Source organism: Passer domesticus, chromosome 7, assembly GCF_036417665.1.
Source record: "Passer domesticus isolate bPasDom1 chromosome 7, bPasDom1.hap1, whole genome shotgun sequence".
Lineage (NCBI taxonomy): Eukaryota > Metazoa > Chordata > Aves > Passeriformes > Passeridae > Passer > Passer domesticus.
Genome location: NC_087480.1, coordinates 7,485,668 through 7,504,590, shown reverse-complemented (window position 1 = coordinate 7,504,590; position 18,923 = coordinate 7,485,668). Strand labels below are relative to the sequence as shown.

The 18,923-nt window shown below is 46.8% G+C and overlaps 1 protein-coding gene across 1 annotated transcript; it reads right to left on the bottom strand.

The window, feature by feature from the left end:
- Positions 1-9,156: 9,156 nt before the first annotated feature.
- RAP2C (RAP2C, member of RAS oncogene family) lies at positions 9,157-18,923 on the bottom strand. Its single transcript, XM_064426675.1, has 3 exons — positions 18,376-18,923; positions 16,345-16,664; positions 9,157-11,637 (listed from the first exon to the last, which is right to left on the bottom strand). The coding sequence occupies exons 1-2, from the start codon at positions 18,646-18,648 to the stop codon at positions 16,386-16,388; spliced, it is 552 nt and encodes a 183-aa protein (XP_064282745.1). The 5' UTR covers positions 18,649-18,923; the 3' UTR covers positions 9,157-11,637; positions 16,345-16,385.

The following is an 18,923-nucleotide window of genomic DNA, read 5'->3' as shown; positions in this document are numbered from 1 at the left end:
GTCAGGGGCAAGAGCTGAGCATCTCTGCTGCCAGAGTCACCCAGCAGTGAGTGCCACCCTTGTTCTGCTCTGCTCAGGGTGCACTGGCAGAGCAGCTGGCTGGCAGCTGTGCTGGCTCCATGGGGGGGGCAGATCATGTCCTGGCCACTGAGGGATGAGTGGATGGGCTGATGTACTTCACCAGAGACTGGAAAATGTTTCCAGCTGGACTCGAAACCGGTTGTGAGTCCTGCCTGGAGAGGCAAACCTGCCCCTAACTCCCAGCTCACACCCTGGTAGAGTAGCTTAGTGAAGTCTCCTTTGAGACAACCTGGTTCCCAGTTCAAATCTGAAAAGCCCATGTCCCCCCTCATCAGCTCATCCTGGGAGTGCCAGGGCCAGCCCCCCACGCTCAGAGCCCCAGCTCAGCCCAGGCTGCTCTGTGCAGCCTTGCTCAGTGTGCTGCCTGCCTGGGGACACTTGTGCTGCCTCTCTGCCCCTGTGCTGCAGGACATGAGGAGCTCTCTGACCCCTCTGGCTCCTCTCACCCATCAGAGGCTGCTCACTGAGCTTTTGGGTGAAAGCAGCCTTTGGGCAGGAGCCCCCACTTTCAGAAATAAATGCACTGATCAGTGCCAAAGGCAGGCACTGGATTGGCTTAGGGGATCATTATTGCTGCTGGAAAAAGTCACAATCACACATGATCCTGTGGGACCCAGAGTGATAGAAGCATGGCTCAGCAAATAAGAAAAAAAAAAAAAAAACATGTTTAGATTTGCAGAGATTTTCCTTGGTGCTCCCTTGCCTGTTTTTACTGAAACTTCCACTGTAAGTCGCTCCATGCCATTTGCCATGGCCTCTCTTACACTTCCCAAATATTCCTGAGGATGTCAAGACAGAGGCCATCAGGGCAACATATTACCTTGTCATTTCTGGTACAGAGAGAAAGACCATAGAGCTTTTTATCCACAGAAAAACATGTAAATTTTCTGCTAACCCAGACAAAAAGGAGTCTGAAAATCAAAGCCAACCTGCTTTTCCCCATGAAGCTGCTCCACAAATCAGCTGAGTCCATTGTGCTCCAGGAGGGGATGGCTGTGCCCCCTGTGCCAGCCGCACGTCAAGGACCAAATTTGCAGCTCTGCACGTGGCCCTGGGGTCTGAGCTCTTTGTGTCCCAGGAGAAGGGCAGCACCACGTACAAACCACCCGGGGGGGCTGAGTGCACTTCCCTCTGCAGCTTAAAGTGTTTGTGCTGTCAAACACTGACAGGCACCAAGGAAGGAGCAGCCCTCCTGTGAGTGGCTCTCAGGTCACAGGCACAGCTCCACACTGGGAGCACAGCAGGGATGCTGGGCTGGCAGGAGGGATGCATGGGGGTGCAGGAGAGGAGCCCCCAAAGCCCAGAAGAAGCCAAGTCTCCCTGCTACAGGCTCTCCTGGCATGCCAGGGCACTGACCCTGCACTCCACAGATGCTGCTGGAAGCTGGGCACAAGCCAGACGGGCTGTGGGCAGAAGAAAAGGGTTTATTTCACTACCTTGCTATGAAGGAATAAGGCTGGTTTGGGTCAGACAGGACCTCTGGCCACCCTATAAAGCAATCCATGGACACAACACGGAGCCAGCAGCAGCAAATGGGATCAAACTACATTAACAAGAACTTTTTGGGATAGGATGCTAAAGGACAGCAAGAAGAGACGTGGGACAAGCAAGGTTTGCTTGGGGCATGCAGATTGTTGCTGTCTGAGCAGATGAGAAACCTGTTTTACACCCACCTATCTCCTTCTTCTGGAGGTGACTTGGGGGCCAGCCAGAGCAGCACAGAAGGGGAGCACCAGGAGTAACTCTGGCTCATTTGAGCCAAAGCCAAAGTCCAGCTGGTATGTATGTCCTCCTCATCTACAGGGGCAGGGGAAAGTGTGAAAATGGTGCAGGAAAGCACAGAACCCCTGAAGGGCAAGCACAGCCATAGTGGCAGGTGGGGAGGGGACCCCAGGCAGCAGCACCTGAGCACAGAGGGGCCTGAGCAGCAGCATGGTGGAGTGAGTTCTGCTTCAGGGCTGCTTGTTCACCCAGCTCAGCCCTTGATTTTAAACACTCTGGACCTTGCTACCACCATCCTCCGTTGTACCAGCTCTCCCAGGAAGGACTTTCTTCCACCCAGAGTGCATCTGACCCCATATTAGTCTGGATGCATTGGCTCAGAGTCCTCTTCAGCCTCTCAAAAACCCTGCAGCTTGCTGGGATGGACTGAGCAGAGCAAGAAACAAGAATTTTCCTTCCTCCCAATCCCTGTTGCCGCTTTTTCCAAGGAGAAATGTTTGGGTGCTTCTCCTTTGTTCCCTGTCGGTGCTGGGGCGAGGGCAGAGAGCTGAGCAGTGCAGCTACACCCTGCAGAGCCTCCTGGAAGGGTGAGCCACTGTCCCTGGGCAGTGAGCCAGCCAGTGCAGAGCTGCTGTCCTGGTCTGGGGCTGGGGATGGGCAAGGAAATGCCCCAAACCTCCCCACTGCCTCCTGAGAGAGGAGCAGGCTGTGAGAGAACAAACTGTGAGAGAAAAGGGACACAACAATGCTACCCCTGCATCACTGTGCATTGCTGGCCCTCAGACTCTGTCATGTTTATCTTCAAATTTGGTTTAGAGGAAAGGAAATTGAGATGTATAGATAAAGTCATTAGAGATCTGCCAGGGGATTTTGAACACCACAGTCCAAGAGGCAAGAGCCCACACCCAGCTCGTTGCTGAGCAGACAGAAATGCACACTTGAAATGCCAGACAGGGCTCACCCAGGTGGACTTTGGTCAGCTGTGACCTTTCATACACTCACATTTCACCTCCCCTTCCTCAGCTGGAGCTGCAAGGAGAACATCCACGTTCCCTCCTCACCCAGCCATAACTCCCCCAGCTGCAGGGCCAGGGAGCAATGCAGCTCCTGGCTGCATTACTGAGAGCAGCTCTGGCACAGCCAAAATCCTTCTGAACAACTCCAGGCCCACAACAGGCTATCCCAGCTGGTTAATGCATCCAAGGCATGGCACCAGCACTGTAAACAGGGACATTTCCTTCCAGAGTAGGATACCTACCACATTCCTGCTGCCCTTCCAGGAGGAATGGCTTCACTCTCAGCTGGGGTCCCAGCTTATACACAGTTGCTTTACACTTTTTATAAAATATACCCCTTTAAAAGTATTAAAAAAATTTTTAAAAGCCTGAAAAAATTGAGTTTGTTTAGCTTAAAAAGAGAAGAAAGGAACAACAATCACCTGACTGATGCAGAGCCATTCCAGAACGGATCAGCTGTGTTCCCAAGCTAAAGAGAAAATGAAGAGTTTGCTAGAAATTGCAGGGAAGATCTGAGTTAGCTCCTAGGAAAGACCCTTAAATTGTGAGGCAGAAAAAACACTGGAGCAGGCTGGAAAAACCGAGCTGATTTAGACACACCTGTAGGGGACAGTCCAGGTACATGGTCCTTCCTTCAAACCTTTAACAGTGATCATTGTTTTGCATTTTCTCCACATTATATCTTGGACATATCTCAATAGTTAGACCTGAATTGCCATGCCCTGCCCTTCTAAAAGCTTCTGCCTCAAAACTGTTCTATTTATTGAATATAATAAACAATGATACATTTACATTTTCATCAAATTTTGCTTACCAACCATCAGCTAAATAATCTGACATCAGAGTGTTGAAACTCATTATTCATAAGCAATCACTGTGAAAATGGAAATAATTGCATTTTTTATTTTGTGTTTAGGTGGGGTTCATCCATCACCTTCAAACTGCAGGATAAGACATCCCTGAGCAGCATTTTGATACCAGAAGGTGACATTACACAGCAGCATTTTGCCCCAGTCCCACCCAAGGCAAAATCAGTGCATAGTGTCATGCTCAAGGAATCATAGAATTAAGGCAAATTTTATTCTCGTGATTATATTTTTATTTCAGCTTCAGCAGCTAAGTGGCTCTTTCTGCCTACCTGCAATAACAGAGTAGGAAATCCCAAATAACCTCGATTACACACTAAAAACTCCAAGCACAGCTGCAATTCCAGACACCTGAGACAAATTAACCTTAGGTGCAATACATTCTTTGGAGTCCCGAAGCCCTGAAACCCGAATTTATTTCCATTTCTGTTCTGTTTTCAGCCTGTGTTTGGCTGCCAGAGCGGAGCACCGCCCTGCTCTGAGCGGGACCATCCCAGGACAAGCCACTCGCTGCTTCCACGCTCCCTCTCGTGGTGCTGTGGTGCCCCACAAGAAGCACAGAGGGACTCGGTGTGCAGGGATGAGCAGGTCCCTCCAGCAGTCACACTTTCCAGCGTGCACCCATGGGCATTGCTGACCTTTCCTCCTTTTGCAGATTTTACATGTTATGTAAAAACTGCTACCAGGAGTGCAGAAGGCAGCTTGCTGTAAGCAAATACAAATGACAGCACAGGCTGTACAAGGAACTTAATACTGCCCTGACTCTGGTGATACCCAGAGCACTTTATCTCATTTTTGATATGCCAGTTGCCCTGTGTTGTTGGCACAGCTATATAAAAAGCACTCTGTGATGTTTAATTCAAACAGGTCACTTCAAAGACATGAGAAAGCAATTTATGCAGCAAGAGAAAGCCTCTTAAATGTATTGAATCAAAGGAGCACTGATGCCTCCAAGGAGCTGGGCATTGCACAGCATTCAGTGATTTCCAGCTGGGCAAGGAACCTCACCACACCTGTGCAGCACTGGGCTGTACCTTTATTTTTTGCTGTCCTTTATTTTTTCATGTTGTGTCTGGGACACTTGCTGAGCATCAGGAAGAATCCTAGAGCCAGTGGCTTTGTCTGAGGAAGCTGCCAAACGGAGTCTGCAATGCCAGGTGAGTGCTAGTGGGAAGGACAGAGTTCTGAGGAACTCTACTGCTTATTTTCAGGACAGATGTGGTTTCCCTCTTGGCTCAAAACAAACGACTTTGGTTGAGTAAGCCTTGATTACACCTAGACAAAGAAAGCACATGTTCTCCAGGTTCCTCCAGACCTATTCCACCTCATGGATCTTCATTCTGACTTTTATTAACACTTCCCTCCCTGGTAGCCCCTCTACCCCCACTCTTTTTTTCCCTTTTATTCTTTCCCAAAAGACCCTTATCACACTGCAGCCCTACCAGGGCACTCCAGATTCCAGGAATACAGCTCACAGCAGAGGGAAGGGCGTGTCAAAGCCACTCTTCACAGCAGGCAGAGGAGGAGAACAGAGCAGTATCCACCTGAAGCTGGGAGCTTGGTACTTCTGTAGTGATCAAAGGTGATCCCCACTTCATGGCTTCTCTTCCAGGGCCTTCTGGCAGGTGGTGGCAGCTACAAGACAGACATATTTCCAGAACCAGGAAACATTCCTACATTGTGACTGTCCCAGGGTCCCAGGGGTACCTTCACAAAACCTTTCCAGATTATTAAAGTGGGCCCCAAGAGGGAGCCATTCAGATGATCCTGTGCCAACAACTACTTCAGAGACAGCTGAAAGGAAAGGAATGCAGCTGGACACCCAGGCACTTCTAACCACAGCCTGATAATGGGCAGGCCCTGCAGCTAAAATCTTTCTTCTAACCTATTAAAACATCTGCATTACTGAGATTAGACCCAGAGCACTTGGCAAGGCTGTGCTAATTCCTGGAACAACAAATGGAAAATAATGACAAGATCAGTAATGTGACTGTGGTCCCTGCAAAGGACTTCAGAGACCCCACATGACAGCCCAACACACAGAGGCAGGAGCTACACTCACCTCACACACTCCTTCCTCCAGCAGGTTATCCAATATCATCTTAGAAAACCCCTCACCACCCCACAGAGCTGCAAACTGCTCCAGCACTTACGTGTGCTCTGTGAGCAGCTTTCTCTCTTTTCCATCACTGATCAGCTTTCTGAAAATTCAGTTCAATTCTTCTTGTTTTCCCACAGAAGCCAGGCTGTTAGAGATCACAAAATCATTATTAATTTGAAGAAAAGGGATCTAAGATCTGTCCCAGCAGTAGGATGGATCCCAAGCTGATGACTGCTCATCTTACCTTGCCAGTTCCCAAAAAGACAAGCAGCCCTTCAGGAATGTCACAGACAGCAAGTGTATTTTCTCTTTTCTGGGCTGACCAAATAATTCAAAGATAATGTCAAAGTAGATCTTCTAAGTCAGCCTAATGGCAGGAAGAAATAAATTATTTCTGGAAATACCAGAAATTTCCCAGAAAGCTGATTGTTTGCTTTACTGAGTTACAGTTACACACTAATTAAACCTTTTCGTAGAAGCATGAGTCTTAAGACTGAACAAGTTACATTGTTGTCTCACAAATGTATGAAATACTAATCCTTTTTGTGAGTCTGAGAATTTTTCAACTTTGTTATTTAAGTTCTAGTCCACTTATTTTACATGCAAGAAGTCCAATTTCAAAATTATTCTGCAATGCTGGTGCATCTGACTCCAAGCAAGTCCAAGCACCTCCACCTCTCTAACACACCCTTGCCCATATGCCCACAGGAGGGAAGTGCCACAATTATCATTTTTCTTCCCAGGCAAGAACAATTGAGGTCACTCAGTAACTGGCAGTGTTGCTGAGTCTCAAATCCCATGCAAGCCTAATCACTGGAAATATGCTTAGGAGGAAGTAAGGCACTGCTAAGAGAGCTGTCACAGCACACTCAGGCTGAACCAGCAGAACACCAAGGAGCACAGACATGCCACAAACCAAACGAGCAGCAAAGCCTCCCCTGTGAGTGAATTTTACAGGTCCCTAAAACATGAGAGACTCTCCCATCAATTATTGCAGTTATTGCTCCAGAGCCTTTGGAGGGACTTGAAGAAAATGATTTTGAAGGAGAGCACCAGTGGCAAGTGAGCTGATTCCATACTAAATACATTGTTCCACAGAGAGCAAGTTTCATCCCCTACGATCCTGCAATCACTGCCAGCCCAGCTCTGCCCTCAGCAGCACCAGCACACTGCTGCCAGCGGGACCTGCACAGCTCAGAGCCTCCTTCTCTGCTCCTCGCAGCTGCATTACCAGGCACAGATAAAAGTGGCTCTGTAAAACACCCCAAACCCACATTTTTCCCTTTCAGAGTGCAGAACATTGGGCCACGTCACCCCCTGACAGAGCACACCCGGAGCTGCTCACGCTTCCTGCAGCGAGCTGTGACTCACCCAGCCCTGCACTGCCCGGCTGCTGCCCTTCCAGCACAGATAACTCACAGGGGCAACACGCACTGCTCTGCAAGCCGTATCTCATTTTAATTAAGACGAGACACTTCCACCTAGTTTCACACTGTAATTACAGCCCAGCCTCCCCGGGCAGATGCCAGCACGCAGCTGCACACGAGGTGTGGCCGGCGGTTCACCCTCCACCCTGGCAGGGTCCCTGTGCTGCCTGTGGGGTTTGTGTGGCTGTGGGGTGTGCCCTGGGCAGTGGCACAGTTACGTGTCACCCGTGCTGGCTGGGGGAGCAGGGTGGGACAGGCCTCTCGCTGGTGCTGCAGCTGGCTCCTGCTCCCTGATGGCTCTGGGGGGACATCCCTGGTGCTGCAGCTGGCTCCTGCTCCCTGATGGCTCTGGGGGGACATCCCTGGTGCTGCAGCTGGCTCCTGCTCCCTGATGGCTCTGGGGGGACATCCCTGTCCTCTGGCTGCACAGGGAAAGCTGCAGGACACTGCAGGCACTTGCAGGGCAAGACCTGGTGGAGCAAAGCAAAAGCTGCCATAACACACTACATAAACAGCCCCAAAGTCAGGCAGAGCAACATGACAGTGCCACACCTATTTAACAAAGGATGCTACACAAGCCTGTGCAGCAGCAACCGAGTTCACTCTCAGCACCAAAGACTTTTGAAAGATAATAGCTTAAATAACAATATTATTCCTTCCTTAAAATCCCCAAACCAGCCTCTGTTACACTGTCACCTGGAAACAAACTAGTGCTGTAAGTCACAGGGGCTTAACTCACATCACTCCCCAGCCTACAAGTGGAAATAGGAAGCAGCTTCCTCAGTTACACTGAGTGCCATAAGGAATTGGGAGTATTGTTGCTGCATTCTGACTCCTTTTAAACCACATGAGAAGTCAGACTCACACAGCAATGAACCCAGTAGTAACACCTCAAAGAAGACAGATCCTGAAGTGTCAGCTCCCACCCTCAGCAACACTAATGAGGGCAGGCTTCACCACCATCTCTCAGCTAGGTTAGGGAAGCAGATATTTCACCCAAAATCACTTAGAAGCACACCCTGCTCTTCTCTCTCATTTTCCTCTCGAGATGGAAACTACTTCTCTATTGCAGCAAAGGAAGTGTGAGCAGGAAGAAGAAACATCACAGAAACCTACCTACAAGATAAGGCTAATGCTGCTTCAGCTGGAGGAGGGGTGGTGAGCAGGCTACGTGGTTTTGCCTGCTGACACACTGCTGAGGACTGAAGGTACCAAGGTATCAACTCTTTCTCAACTTGAAATCACATTTTCCATTAAGGCACAGCTTTAGTTACAAACACAGTACTAAAGGTCAGTGCCAAGACTGCATGTCCTGAGGAAGATGCACTTTTTGTTACAGGGCCCAGATGACAATCATTGACTTGGCAAATTCAGGGCTTTTACTGAGCATTTAAGATAATTGCTATCAAATAGCTTTGGGCATTTTGGTTTTCTGGAAAAATCTTGTGGCAGAGTGCCAGGAGCACTCACTCTGCCAGGGTGGTACAAAGATGTCAGCTCTGGCTGGAGGGCAGCTACAGACACTGCAAGGTGATGCCAGGACTCGTGGCCATCTTCACACACATGAAGCCTGCATGGAAACAAGAATGTTACACAAGACAAACAGAGATTTCTTTTGAACAAAGCTCCACCACACTGGCCTGTGAGGGGGCTGCTCTGAACTGCCCCCAGCTCAGGGAGTGCCTGCCTGGCACAGGAAGAGGATGCACAGCCCTTGCTCCCCTTCTCTCTGCTCTGAGCTCCAACATTGAGCTCTACACCCAGCTGGGGCACACCTGTACACCCTGCTCCCCACACCAGGACTCCCTCAAGACAATTCAGATGTGGTTACTGCATTTAGAATAAAACCAGAACCTCAAAAACAACCCACAAAACAAAAAGCAGCAGCAGCTTGTCAGTGCAGCCCACTCCAGAAGAAACTGAACACAGACTACTCACCCCGGTTTGGTAATACAGGTATCTATTTTATTAAAAAAGTTACAAACAGGTGGACTGTAGGGTTGTCTTACAAAATGACAAGAATGAATTCTACTGGAAAAAACTTTTTACAAAGCATTATAGGTAATTGTTCCATTTTTGCACTTGTTATTCCAGATTTCACCTATCACTGATAAAGATACAGTACATTAGATACAAGATGTTAGGTTACATTTTTATTTGTAGAGCCCTACTGCAGTGATTTGAACAACTCCTAAACAGATGCCATAGTAAAGACAATACATATTGCATTTATTATTAGCCTCTTACTCTAATAAGCAACTTCACATGCAAACTATTGAGGAAGCCTAAATAAACTTTTGGTCCCTTTTTCCCCCCAAAGTGTGCTGAAGAAACCATCTTTCATTTTCCCAGTCCTGTCACTCTAAGCTAGTTCAAGTTTAAGGTTTTTTTTCATTTGTTTGTTTTTTTTGTGTTTTTTTTTTCTTTTTTTTTTTTTTTTGCTGAGGTCAATGAAAATGAACACTGCTTTGAAAACTACCCATAGGAATGAACCACTGATCAATATCAACCAACTTTTTCCTTCTTAGACAAAGGAAAACTAGGATCTTTATGAATTACTTTCATATCCTATTACTTCCTTACAACCTACAAAAAAGATCAACAACCATCACTTAAAAAAAATCTAGTTTGAATACAAGGTTTGGTTTAATTCTGATATTAAAGTGCAAACCTAAGTATTAGCCTCAGCCTGTTTATAAAGTTTGTACAAACAGGAAAAAAAAATTTCAAGTAACCCCACAGAAAAAGAATCAGGTGTTTTAATAACCAGGCAGAAATCCTGTCCTCTTCTTTTCAGGATTCAAATTCAACACTGAATGTAGACACAGAATCTTTATTTCTGCTAATATTGTAAAGTCAGCCTGCATTATTACCAATAAAACACATTAATATTGAGATACTGTACCGGTGATCTTTTATTGTTTTAAATGCCATCATCCACAATACAATTTGTGAGTTTTCAACTGCTTAACCTCATATATCCATCACTGCTTTTACTGGAGCTTTTCTCATAGATATTTAGCTATTACAGGGAAAGAATGTACATTTCTAGAAGCATGTTCAAATGACTAAAGCTGGGCTCCTAAAAACCTAGAACTTTGGTGCAGTAGGTGAGCTGCAGTTATTAAATTTCTGCAAAAAAAATTACACATTTTAAACCACTGCTAGAAAAAGCTCTCATGTATGCAACACGTTAATAGAGGTGAACAAAAAGATTTTGTCTGTTCTTTGTACATTTTCATTCTGCTCTTTATACCTGTGTTATTGTTAAAATTTTCAAGTATTCAGAGAAAATGTTGATCAGGTAAACAATAAGGAAGGCAATGGCTGTTTAAAGCACGCTTGCAGTTAGTATCACTGAAACCTGGTGCTTTTCCCCTTGTTACACCAACTTGTCTCTAATATTAAACTTGTTTATTGGGGAAAAAAAACCAAACCAAAAAGCAATTTGTGACAGTGCAAGAAAAATTTGAACAAATATTGCTTTAAAATATTATTCAGAAAGACAAATATTAGAAACTATAAAATGTAAAGTGATCATATTTGCATTAGATTTACATATGCAGAGGTCTACTAGATGTCTCTTACTGTGCCAGGCAAAGCTGAGCTGACAGAGGAGGCATAGAGCCCGTTTTGAAGGATACATTATCCCTTTTCAAAGGCATAGAGAAGCAATTTGTAAACAAACAAGTTTAGAAACTCAGTAGAAGGAAAAGTGTGCTGCTGTTTTTCAATGCTACAATGGTCATGTTCAATTAAGAAACCCGAGATTGAGAGCAACATCAGCTGGAGACTTTCCATGCCATTCCAAGTAATCCCTACTGTCAAATCAGACCAGTTACAAACACATTGTCACAGCTGCATTTGCCACGAAAAGGGATATTACATCCATACAACACAGTGCCTTCAGTATCTTTCCATGACACTGTCACACGTAAACAAAAAGTCTCAAAGAATGACCAACTACATTGTAGGAGAAAACCTTGCAAATAGAAATAAGCACTGATGCGAGGTAATATACAGAAGTAACCATTTGTTTAAGGCTCAACTTATTCTCCATTAAAACTCTCTTCTTTTAAAAGGCATTGAGTAGGTAATACTGAGTTTAAGTATTTAATAAATACAAATTCAGAATTGATTAAAGAAATCAATTAAAATATTAAAAATGAACTCTTGCATATTAGCCATTATATGAACTTAGAAAGCTATAAAAGGACTGATAGATAAAGAACAGATTTTAAAACTTATGGTAAACATGCTAAGCATTCTGATTAAGGTGTGTGGATCCTGGAGGCCACCAACCTTATGCACTTAGATGTATGGCAATGTGCTGTAATAGAGACAGGTTTACCAAGGCTCAGCTCTGCAACCTGGGCTGAAAGTTCTCCAAAGCAGCATCTGTGCAAGTTTCCTCTGAGTTTTATCTGCAATTAAAAAAATAAAACAAAAACCTCATGAAAGCCAAATTCAAGACATATCCACAGTGAGCACGGCTCCTCCCCTGCCTGGAAGGGCCAGTTTTCCATCCTGAGCTCCAAAGCACTGTTTTCCACAGCAGCATCCCCAAATGCTCCACTAGCTCTGGTAATATAAGAGGCAAGCAGGTAACAACCTATTGCTGTTCACTTTCTAACAGCTGCTGTGGGATAGGAAATTGCATCTAAAGATCTGAAAAAGCCAGGAAGTTTAAATTCTCTTGTACAGATGCACCAAGGCAGGAGCCAGTGTATGTGTAATACCCAGTAACATACAGTAATGGCTTTTAGCACAAGTGCTGGGAACAGGCAGGTGAGCCAGCTAACTCAGTTTTGACACCTGTGTTCTCAGCAATCACACCCTCTAAATGACTCTAAAAAAGCCCCTCAGCATTCAGACAGCCTCAGCAGGGACAGAGCTGTACCCCACCATCCTCAGTCAAGCACACCAACTATTACCAATGTGACCAAACCATCTTTGTATTTCAGATAACTGGCTTGTAGCTCCCAGAATTTATCTGCAGAGATATCCTAAGTCTTAGATGCTCAAAGTCTGTAGAAACCTGTCATAGTTATGTGCAAGTACTTCACTCTAGCTTGATCCATGACTTCCCAGGGATTCTGAGGAACCTTCTCAATTCCTGAATTTCTCCAAATGAGTCAGGACATTATGTTTCCTACTGCACTGTTTCTTTTCAGCTGTTGATTTGCTCTCAGTCTATCACCACAGAGTGCAAGGACATGGCCAGGGCTCCCCTTCTTGCCTAACAAGTGGTCAACACTCAGGAGCAGCACTCCTGCCCTCAAGAGCCAACAGCCAGGTTTTTCTTGCTGGGTTCTATGTTTTCCAACCAACACCAATTCTCTCCCAGTCTGGTGAGATCACTCCCACCCCACACACTGCTGCTGGTGCATAAGTTGTAGACAGAGAGAGTCCCTGTACTGTCAAAAGCAGCAAACCAACATTTAGCTTCTAATGGGGATGGATTAGACCTGCTTAACAGATGTTTGATCTTTGCTCAGAGCACAGAAGAGGCAAACCATTTCCAGTGTAGCTCCTCATCCTACCAGAGTTAGAGCCACCCTAAAAACTTCATCTAAACCCAGCATTCAATAACGTGGCCAGCAAAGAATTGCTGGGAATAGTAAGAACAGAAAAATGAAGTAATGATGTTTTCCTCCACATGCCTTTCATCATCCTTGCATTTGCAGCTTAGGGACCTCCCAGTCCAGATTTGTCATCTTTGCATTTGTGTTTAGTTACTAAAATGAACACTACAGGACACCTCATCAGGCTTCATTTGCCTGTGATACTTTACACCACTCTCTGGTCTCTTCTGTGAGCAGGCAGGAGAGAAGGGGAAGTTACACAATACAGTGTAATAAAGGTGTCTGTGTTGCACAGCCACACAGACCAGAATAGAGTACACTTTCAGTTTTTATTCCTAGAGAGGAATACTCCTCCTTCAGACTTGCTAATACCAGTTACTCATGAACACAGGGGACAGAAACCACTAATCAGAATCAGTCTTCCATCCCAACCTTTAAGGTGTTACCAATCCTATTATCAGAAAGACTTTAGTGCACAAGCACTGCACCAGGTACCATACTTTAAAGAAGATTCTAAATACAAGAGTGTCACACTGAAAACTCAAGAGAAATACTGGAGCAAGGAACACAAAGCAGGTCCTGGAACTCTCCCATCTCTGAATACAAGAGCAAAACGACAGAAGACCACTGCAGAAACACAAAAGAGGAGGTGGGAAACAGGATGTGAGAACAACACACATTTTTAGAAGGAACCAAGGGTTATCCTGACTGTGCAGTTATGTTCCATCCTCCATCTCAGCCAAGGCAGCTGACTGGAACAACAGTTTAGCAAATGCTTCTCAAAAATGTCAGGAAAGAACCTACACATCATAGCTGACAGACAGGCTGAAGTATCAGCACCAAAAAGAGGTTAAGTGGTACCTGAGAGTTAAAACTGACACTGGAACAGCCTCAGGCAGAGCTAGGCCCAGAAAAAAAAAATCCACCTCCACCCCTCCTGGGTTTCTGCACCAGAACTGCAGGAACACAAACTGCTGTATGCACTGCTCTGTGAGCTGACACACCCAGGACTCCTCCTGGACACAGGGTACAGAACCCAGAGATGATGATCCCAGGACACAGCTGTAGTTCAAGCCACAGATTTTCAGACAGGTGGTTCTACTTCCCCAATTTCAATTTACCTAGGAGGTCTGACAAGCAGCAATTGTTTCCTGGATCACAGATAAGCAGGATCACAAAGCTGATTAGAGCTATCACAAGACACCATCAGCACCTCTCCTACCAGAGCACATCAGACAGAAATTATCAAGCAGCAAAGGCTTCTGATAAAGTTAATGAGATCCTCCATCTATTCAATCAAAGAATAAGGATAGACTGGGAGCCAGGAAGAGGAAAGTACCCCAAAAGTGTTAATACAGAACACAAAGCCTGTGAAAAGCCAGAATGAGTAATAAAAGTTCCAGACGTGGTGAGAACTGGACTGAATAGGAAATGGATGAGGAAGGAAAAGCTTGTTTGGCACAAGTGATGAGACTACACCAGGCAGAGACAGCATTCCCCAGAAGCAAGGAAGCAGTTTGCTGCTAAAGGCTTGGGGTGATTGTCTAAGCCAGGCAGGAGGAAGGAGAGGAAATCTCTATCACAAAAGCTCAGATCCCCTGTCTCAAGACCTCACAAAGACATAAGAATACAGATGTTCTGGAGCAAGAACACACTTAGGAAGCCACCAAATCTAGGTAAAAGTTATCATTCAAAGGAATAACATGTGGCTGTGCCTCTTCCTCAATTTCACCTTTGAGATTAGATGTGCTACTTAGTGCTAAATCCAGAAGCAGACAGGTTACAAAGCCTCCCTTAGAAGCAATCAATTTCAGAACTCTAGATTTCAAGGATGAAATGCCTGATTTTGCCAGAGTTTAAGACAGTAAGCTGCACAAGATGAACCATTAGTAACCCAGGGGATTGCCATATCCTTTGGCATGACACTTCTAGTCCATGTTATCTTGTTTGTGAAGCTGCCTTAGAAATAGCTGCAACAATTCAGGATATTACCCCTGCAGCACTCAATTAAAAAAAAAAAGGAAGAAATTAATCTAAGAAATTACTGTCTAGAACTCCATAGACTCTGCAGGTGTGATTAATGTACAATGAAAAACTTTATTTGTATTTTCCTCTGCTCCAAAACAACAAGCTCCCTCACCTTTCAACAAGCAAATCTCAAACTTACACAGTGACAGCAGCCCTGACTAATTTCACAGAACTGGAGATAAAAACATAATGTATTATCTGTAGCATGACAGTGCTAGGGCCAGGAGCACCTAAAACTTGATATTTACAAAGCACTTGATAACAATCTCAAAGAGAAGCTTTGAGACTTCACTCTGACCTTGCACTGAAGATTAAAGAGGATACATGGTCCAAAGCTTCCAGCAATAACCTATTTTCCCTGTTGTCACTCAGACACAAAAAGCTCCTTTGAGTTAAGCAAGTTACTGACATGGCAGTGGGAGTCTGAGCCCCAAGCAGTGCAGCTGTCAGGAGGGGCAGTTCCTTCCCCTGAGTTTCCACATCCTCCCTGATTCCTGCACTTGCTCTCGGAGATCACGAGTTGTTTGTGAAGGCCCAACAGACAACTGGAGGTCTGAGGGACCAGCTGGCTGCACACAGAGCACACCAACGGGGCTCTGCAGCCATGGATCCCAGCCAGAGGTGCAACAAGACCTGCAACAGCCACAGGGGAACCAGCAGAGGTGGGGGCTCAGAACCACCTCATGGGAATGCACATCAGGGAGGAACAGGCCCGTGCACAGTCAGGAGGAAAAAGATGATGAAAAGACCACACATGTGAGAGGCCAAAGGCAGCTGTCCTGGAGGGAAAAAAATTAAACTTAAAGCAACACCTGACAGAGGGGAAGCCTTACAGAGAGTCCTCTGAACACTGGACTCCCATCACACCTCTTGTGAGTCACTGGGAAAGGAGAGTTGTGCACTGGGAAGCCATTTTACAGTGTGTTCTCTGCCCTGGAGACTGGAGATGAAGAGCACTTTGTGCACACCCTTGACTATCACATGTGGGCTTCGAGCCACTTCTCACCACTCAGGGTGGTTCCCTTGCAAGAGAAACTTGTTCCACTGATAAGGCAGAAGGGTACTGTCAATTTCTGTGCTACAGAACTTTATTTCTCTTAAACAAGCTCAAAGTCTTCTCAGTAAAACTACTGGGAAACTTGGTCACAATAATCCCACTGAAGTCCAAGGTAACTCCCATTACTGGAAAATAATTCAGATACCAGCTACAAGAATAAACCCACTGCAACATCACAAAGCACTTATGCAGAATAACACAGCATCAAATACAGCACTGACAGTCAAAATAGGTGCAGATTAGATCATTCACTTTGTGTCATTGTAAAATTACTGCAAGCAAATGCAGCATTCCCTGACTAACCCTACTGAGGTAATACAAAAGTCCATTTGACTCAACCATGTGCACAAGCTCCCATCTCTCCTGGAGGAAGGCTGCCTCATGTCAGACTCCCTGTCCCTTTATCTCTTACTGAAACACCATGTTTAGGCTCCTCAGTTAGTTATGACTGTTCCACCAACCTGCTCTGTATGGCCATGGTTGAGGTTTTTCTCGATATCTCTCACTGGACGATGCAAGTTGTACAACACTGATCTTGTTTTTCAGGCAGGGAGGCATAGTTCATTTGCCTGACGATCTCAGCAAACAGTTCATCCACCATTGTTTTGCTCTTGGCTGACGTCTCCATGAAGGGGCAGCCCCACTCCTGAGCCAGGGCTCTGCCTTCTGCAGACAAGACTTCCCTCTCCGACTCCAGATCCACCTTATTCCCCACCAGGATCAGAGGGACTTTCTCGTATCTCTTCACCCGGACAATCTGGTCCCTCATGGGCTTGATGTCCTGGTCAAACAATCCACGGTTAGTACAGGCAGGGAATCACATGGAGCTGCTACACAACCACTGCAGAAACACATTTTAGGAGCCCTCACGTGCAGCTGAACGTTAAAAATACATCAGAAGACTTTTTAAACTCCTAGGCACGCAGATCTAGAATTCAGAGAAAATTCACTACCTACCACTAAGTTACTTCTCCTTTTATATAAAAGGATACACATTTCATAGAATTTATGTGCCTTTACAAACAGAAAGTGACTGCTGTGCTCTCAGACAGTCGGTTCAGCCACAGGAGGGCCGGCATTGCTGCTCTGAAGGCTGGTCTCAGCTTTCTGAAGAAGCTGTCTCAAGTCTAAGGACCTGTAACCCTAGCAGGGGCATGCCATTACACAGCCATTTAGGAAGTTTGTGCTTAGTTTACAGCTTGAGAAAGCCATCAATTTAAATAAAGCCTTCTCGGTCCTGGAATGCTTAGAATAATTCATTGTGAACACATTTAATCACATGTAAGTAACCAAATTAGATGCTGTAAAGAGATTTTATTACCTAGAGATGCATTTATTCAAGTCTGAGCGACACGGGGCGTTTAGACTTGAAAGTCTGAGTCAGCCTCCTCTGCCCCCTGAGTGTTTTAAGTTGCTATCAGTACTACAAATTCTTGCATAGTTCTGAGACAAAGCAATCGCAGCGTTTGAAGTCACCCCTGTGTAAAGAACTGCAGAGAGGTTTACACCTACAGCCTTCAGAGCAAACACTACAGACAGACGGGAATAATTAAATATTAACAAGGTGGATCGCTGCACATCCATTCCTCAAATAATGAGGGCTCGCCGGAACCCAAAAATCAGTGAAAATGAGAGCAGCAGCATCCCAATGCCACTGCTGTTGTTTTCCAAAGATAAGCACGTCTTCAGCTCGCCCGGGGTTGTTTCGAGGCCTCGGCTGAGATAAAGCTCAGCCTTCAGCAGGAGCAAACAGTGGGGGTGTGCGAGGTCTGGCCAAGCAGCTGGAACACACCCAGCTCGGCAGCCCAAGCCAAGGCAGGAGCTGCAAATCCCTGCGCTGCACCGGGTGCTGCTGAACCCACTTACTGCCCAAAAACAAAGCCCGGTTCCTACAGGCAGCCTAGACCAGTTACTAGCTGAGGCATTTCATTTTTTTGGAGGGTTTTAATAGTAGAAATCAAATCCAGAGCCACAAATGATCGTGTGTAGCTAGTTGTGCTCTCCAGTACTCCACCTACGCTGTGAGAGCATCGAGCTCGTGCTGGACAGGAATATATTTTGGGGGCAGGGAGCGGAAAATAGCAGCTCACTTAACAACTCACAACTGCAGAACAATGAGACTCTCTTCAAGAGCAACTGCAGAAACATGCCTTTTAGGAAGGAGAGGGGGCTGGAAGGGGAAGTCTCGGCTTTAATATCGAGTGATTTCTTCACAAAAGGGGATTGCCAGGAGATTTCGGCTGGGGAAGTGGGAGCTAGTCATTGTTCTCCAGCACTGCGTGGGATTTAACAATGGTGGCACCCTGATAAGTACCTGCAAACCAAGCAGTTTTCCAGCAGGAAGCAGGGCTGGCAAACGCGCTCCCAAGCTGGCCATTTACACTTCTGGCCCTTCGGAGACATAAAGCGCCTCCACGCACACGTGGCTACCCCTCAAACTTCCCCGGGCCAGGGCCGGCTCCATCCGAGGACGGGACCCCGGGCCAGGTTACCTGGAAGGACTGCTGGTTGACCAGGCTGTAGACGAGGATGAATCCCTGCCCGTTCTTGATGTAGAGGTCGCGCATGGAGGCGAACTGCTCGGTGCCCGCCGTGTCCAGGATCTCCAGCACCGAGGGCGACGAGTCCACCTCGATCTCCTTGCGGTAGAAGTCCTCGATGGTGGGGTCGTACTTCTCGATGAAGGTCCCGGTGACGAACTGCACCGTCAGGGCGGACTTCCCCACCCCCCCGCTGCCCAGCACCACCACCTTGTACTCCCGCATCGGGCCCCGCTCGCCGCTCCCGCCGGGCCCGGGCCTAGCGCAGGCGGCACCGCGGCCCTCGCATAGCCCCGGCCCGCCTCCCGTGAAGGGCGAGGCCCCGCTGCTCCCGCGGCGTCCTGGGGGGAAGCGAGACCCCGGTGAGCGCCCGGCGCGGCCCGGCCCCGCTGCGCTGCCTCACCGCCGCGCTCCCGCCATCGCCGCCGCCGCGGGACCCGCCCGCCAGGGCCGCCCCACCCGGAAGGCTTTTGCTGAGGCACCGCAGGCGGCGCCGCCCC

Coding starts and splice junctions, on each gene's coding strand:
- RAP2C (XM_064426675.1), bottom strand. CDS start 18,648: ATGCGGGAGTACAAGGTGGTGGTGCTGGGCAGCGGGGGGGTGGGGAAG. Junction 16,665..18,375: donor TCAACCAGCAGTCCTTCCAG/GTAACCTGGCCC, acceptor TTGTTTGACCAG/GACATCAAGCCCATGAGGGA.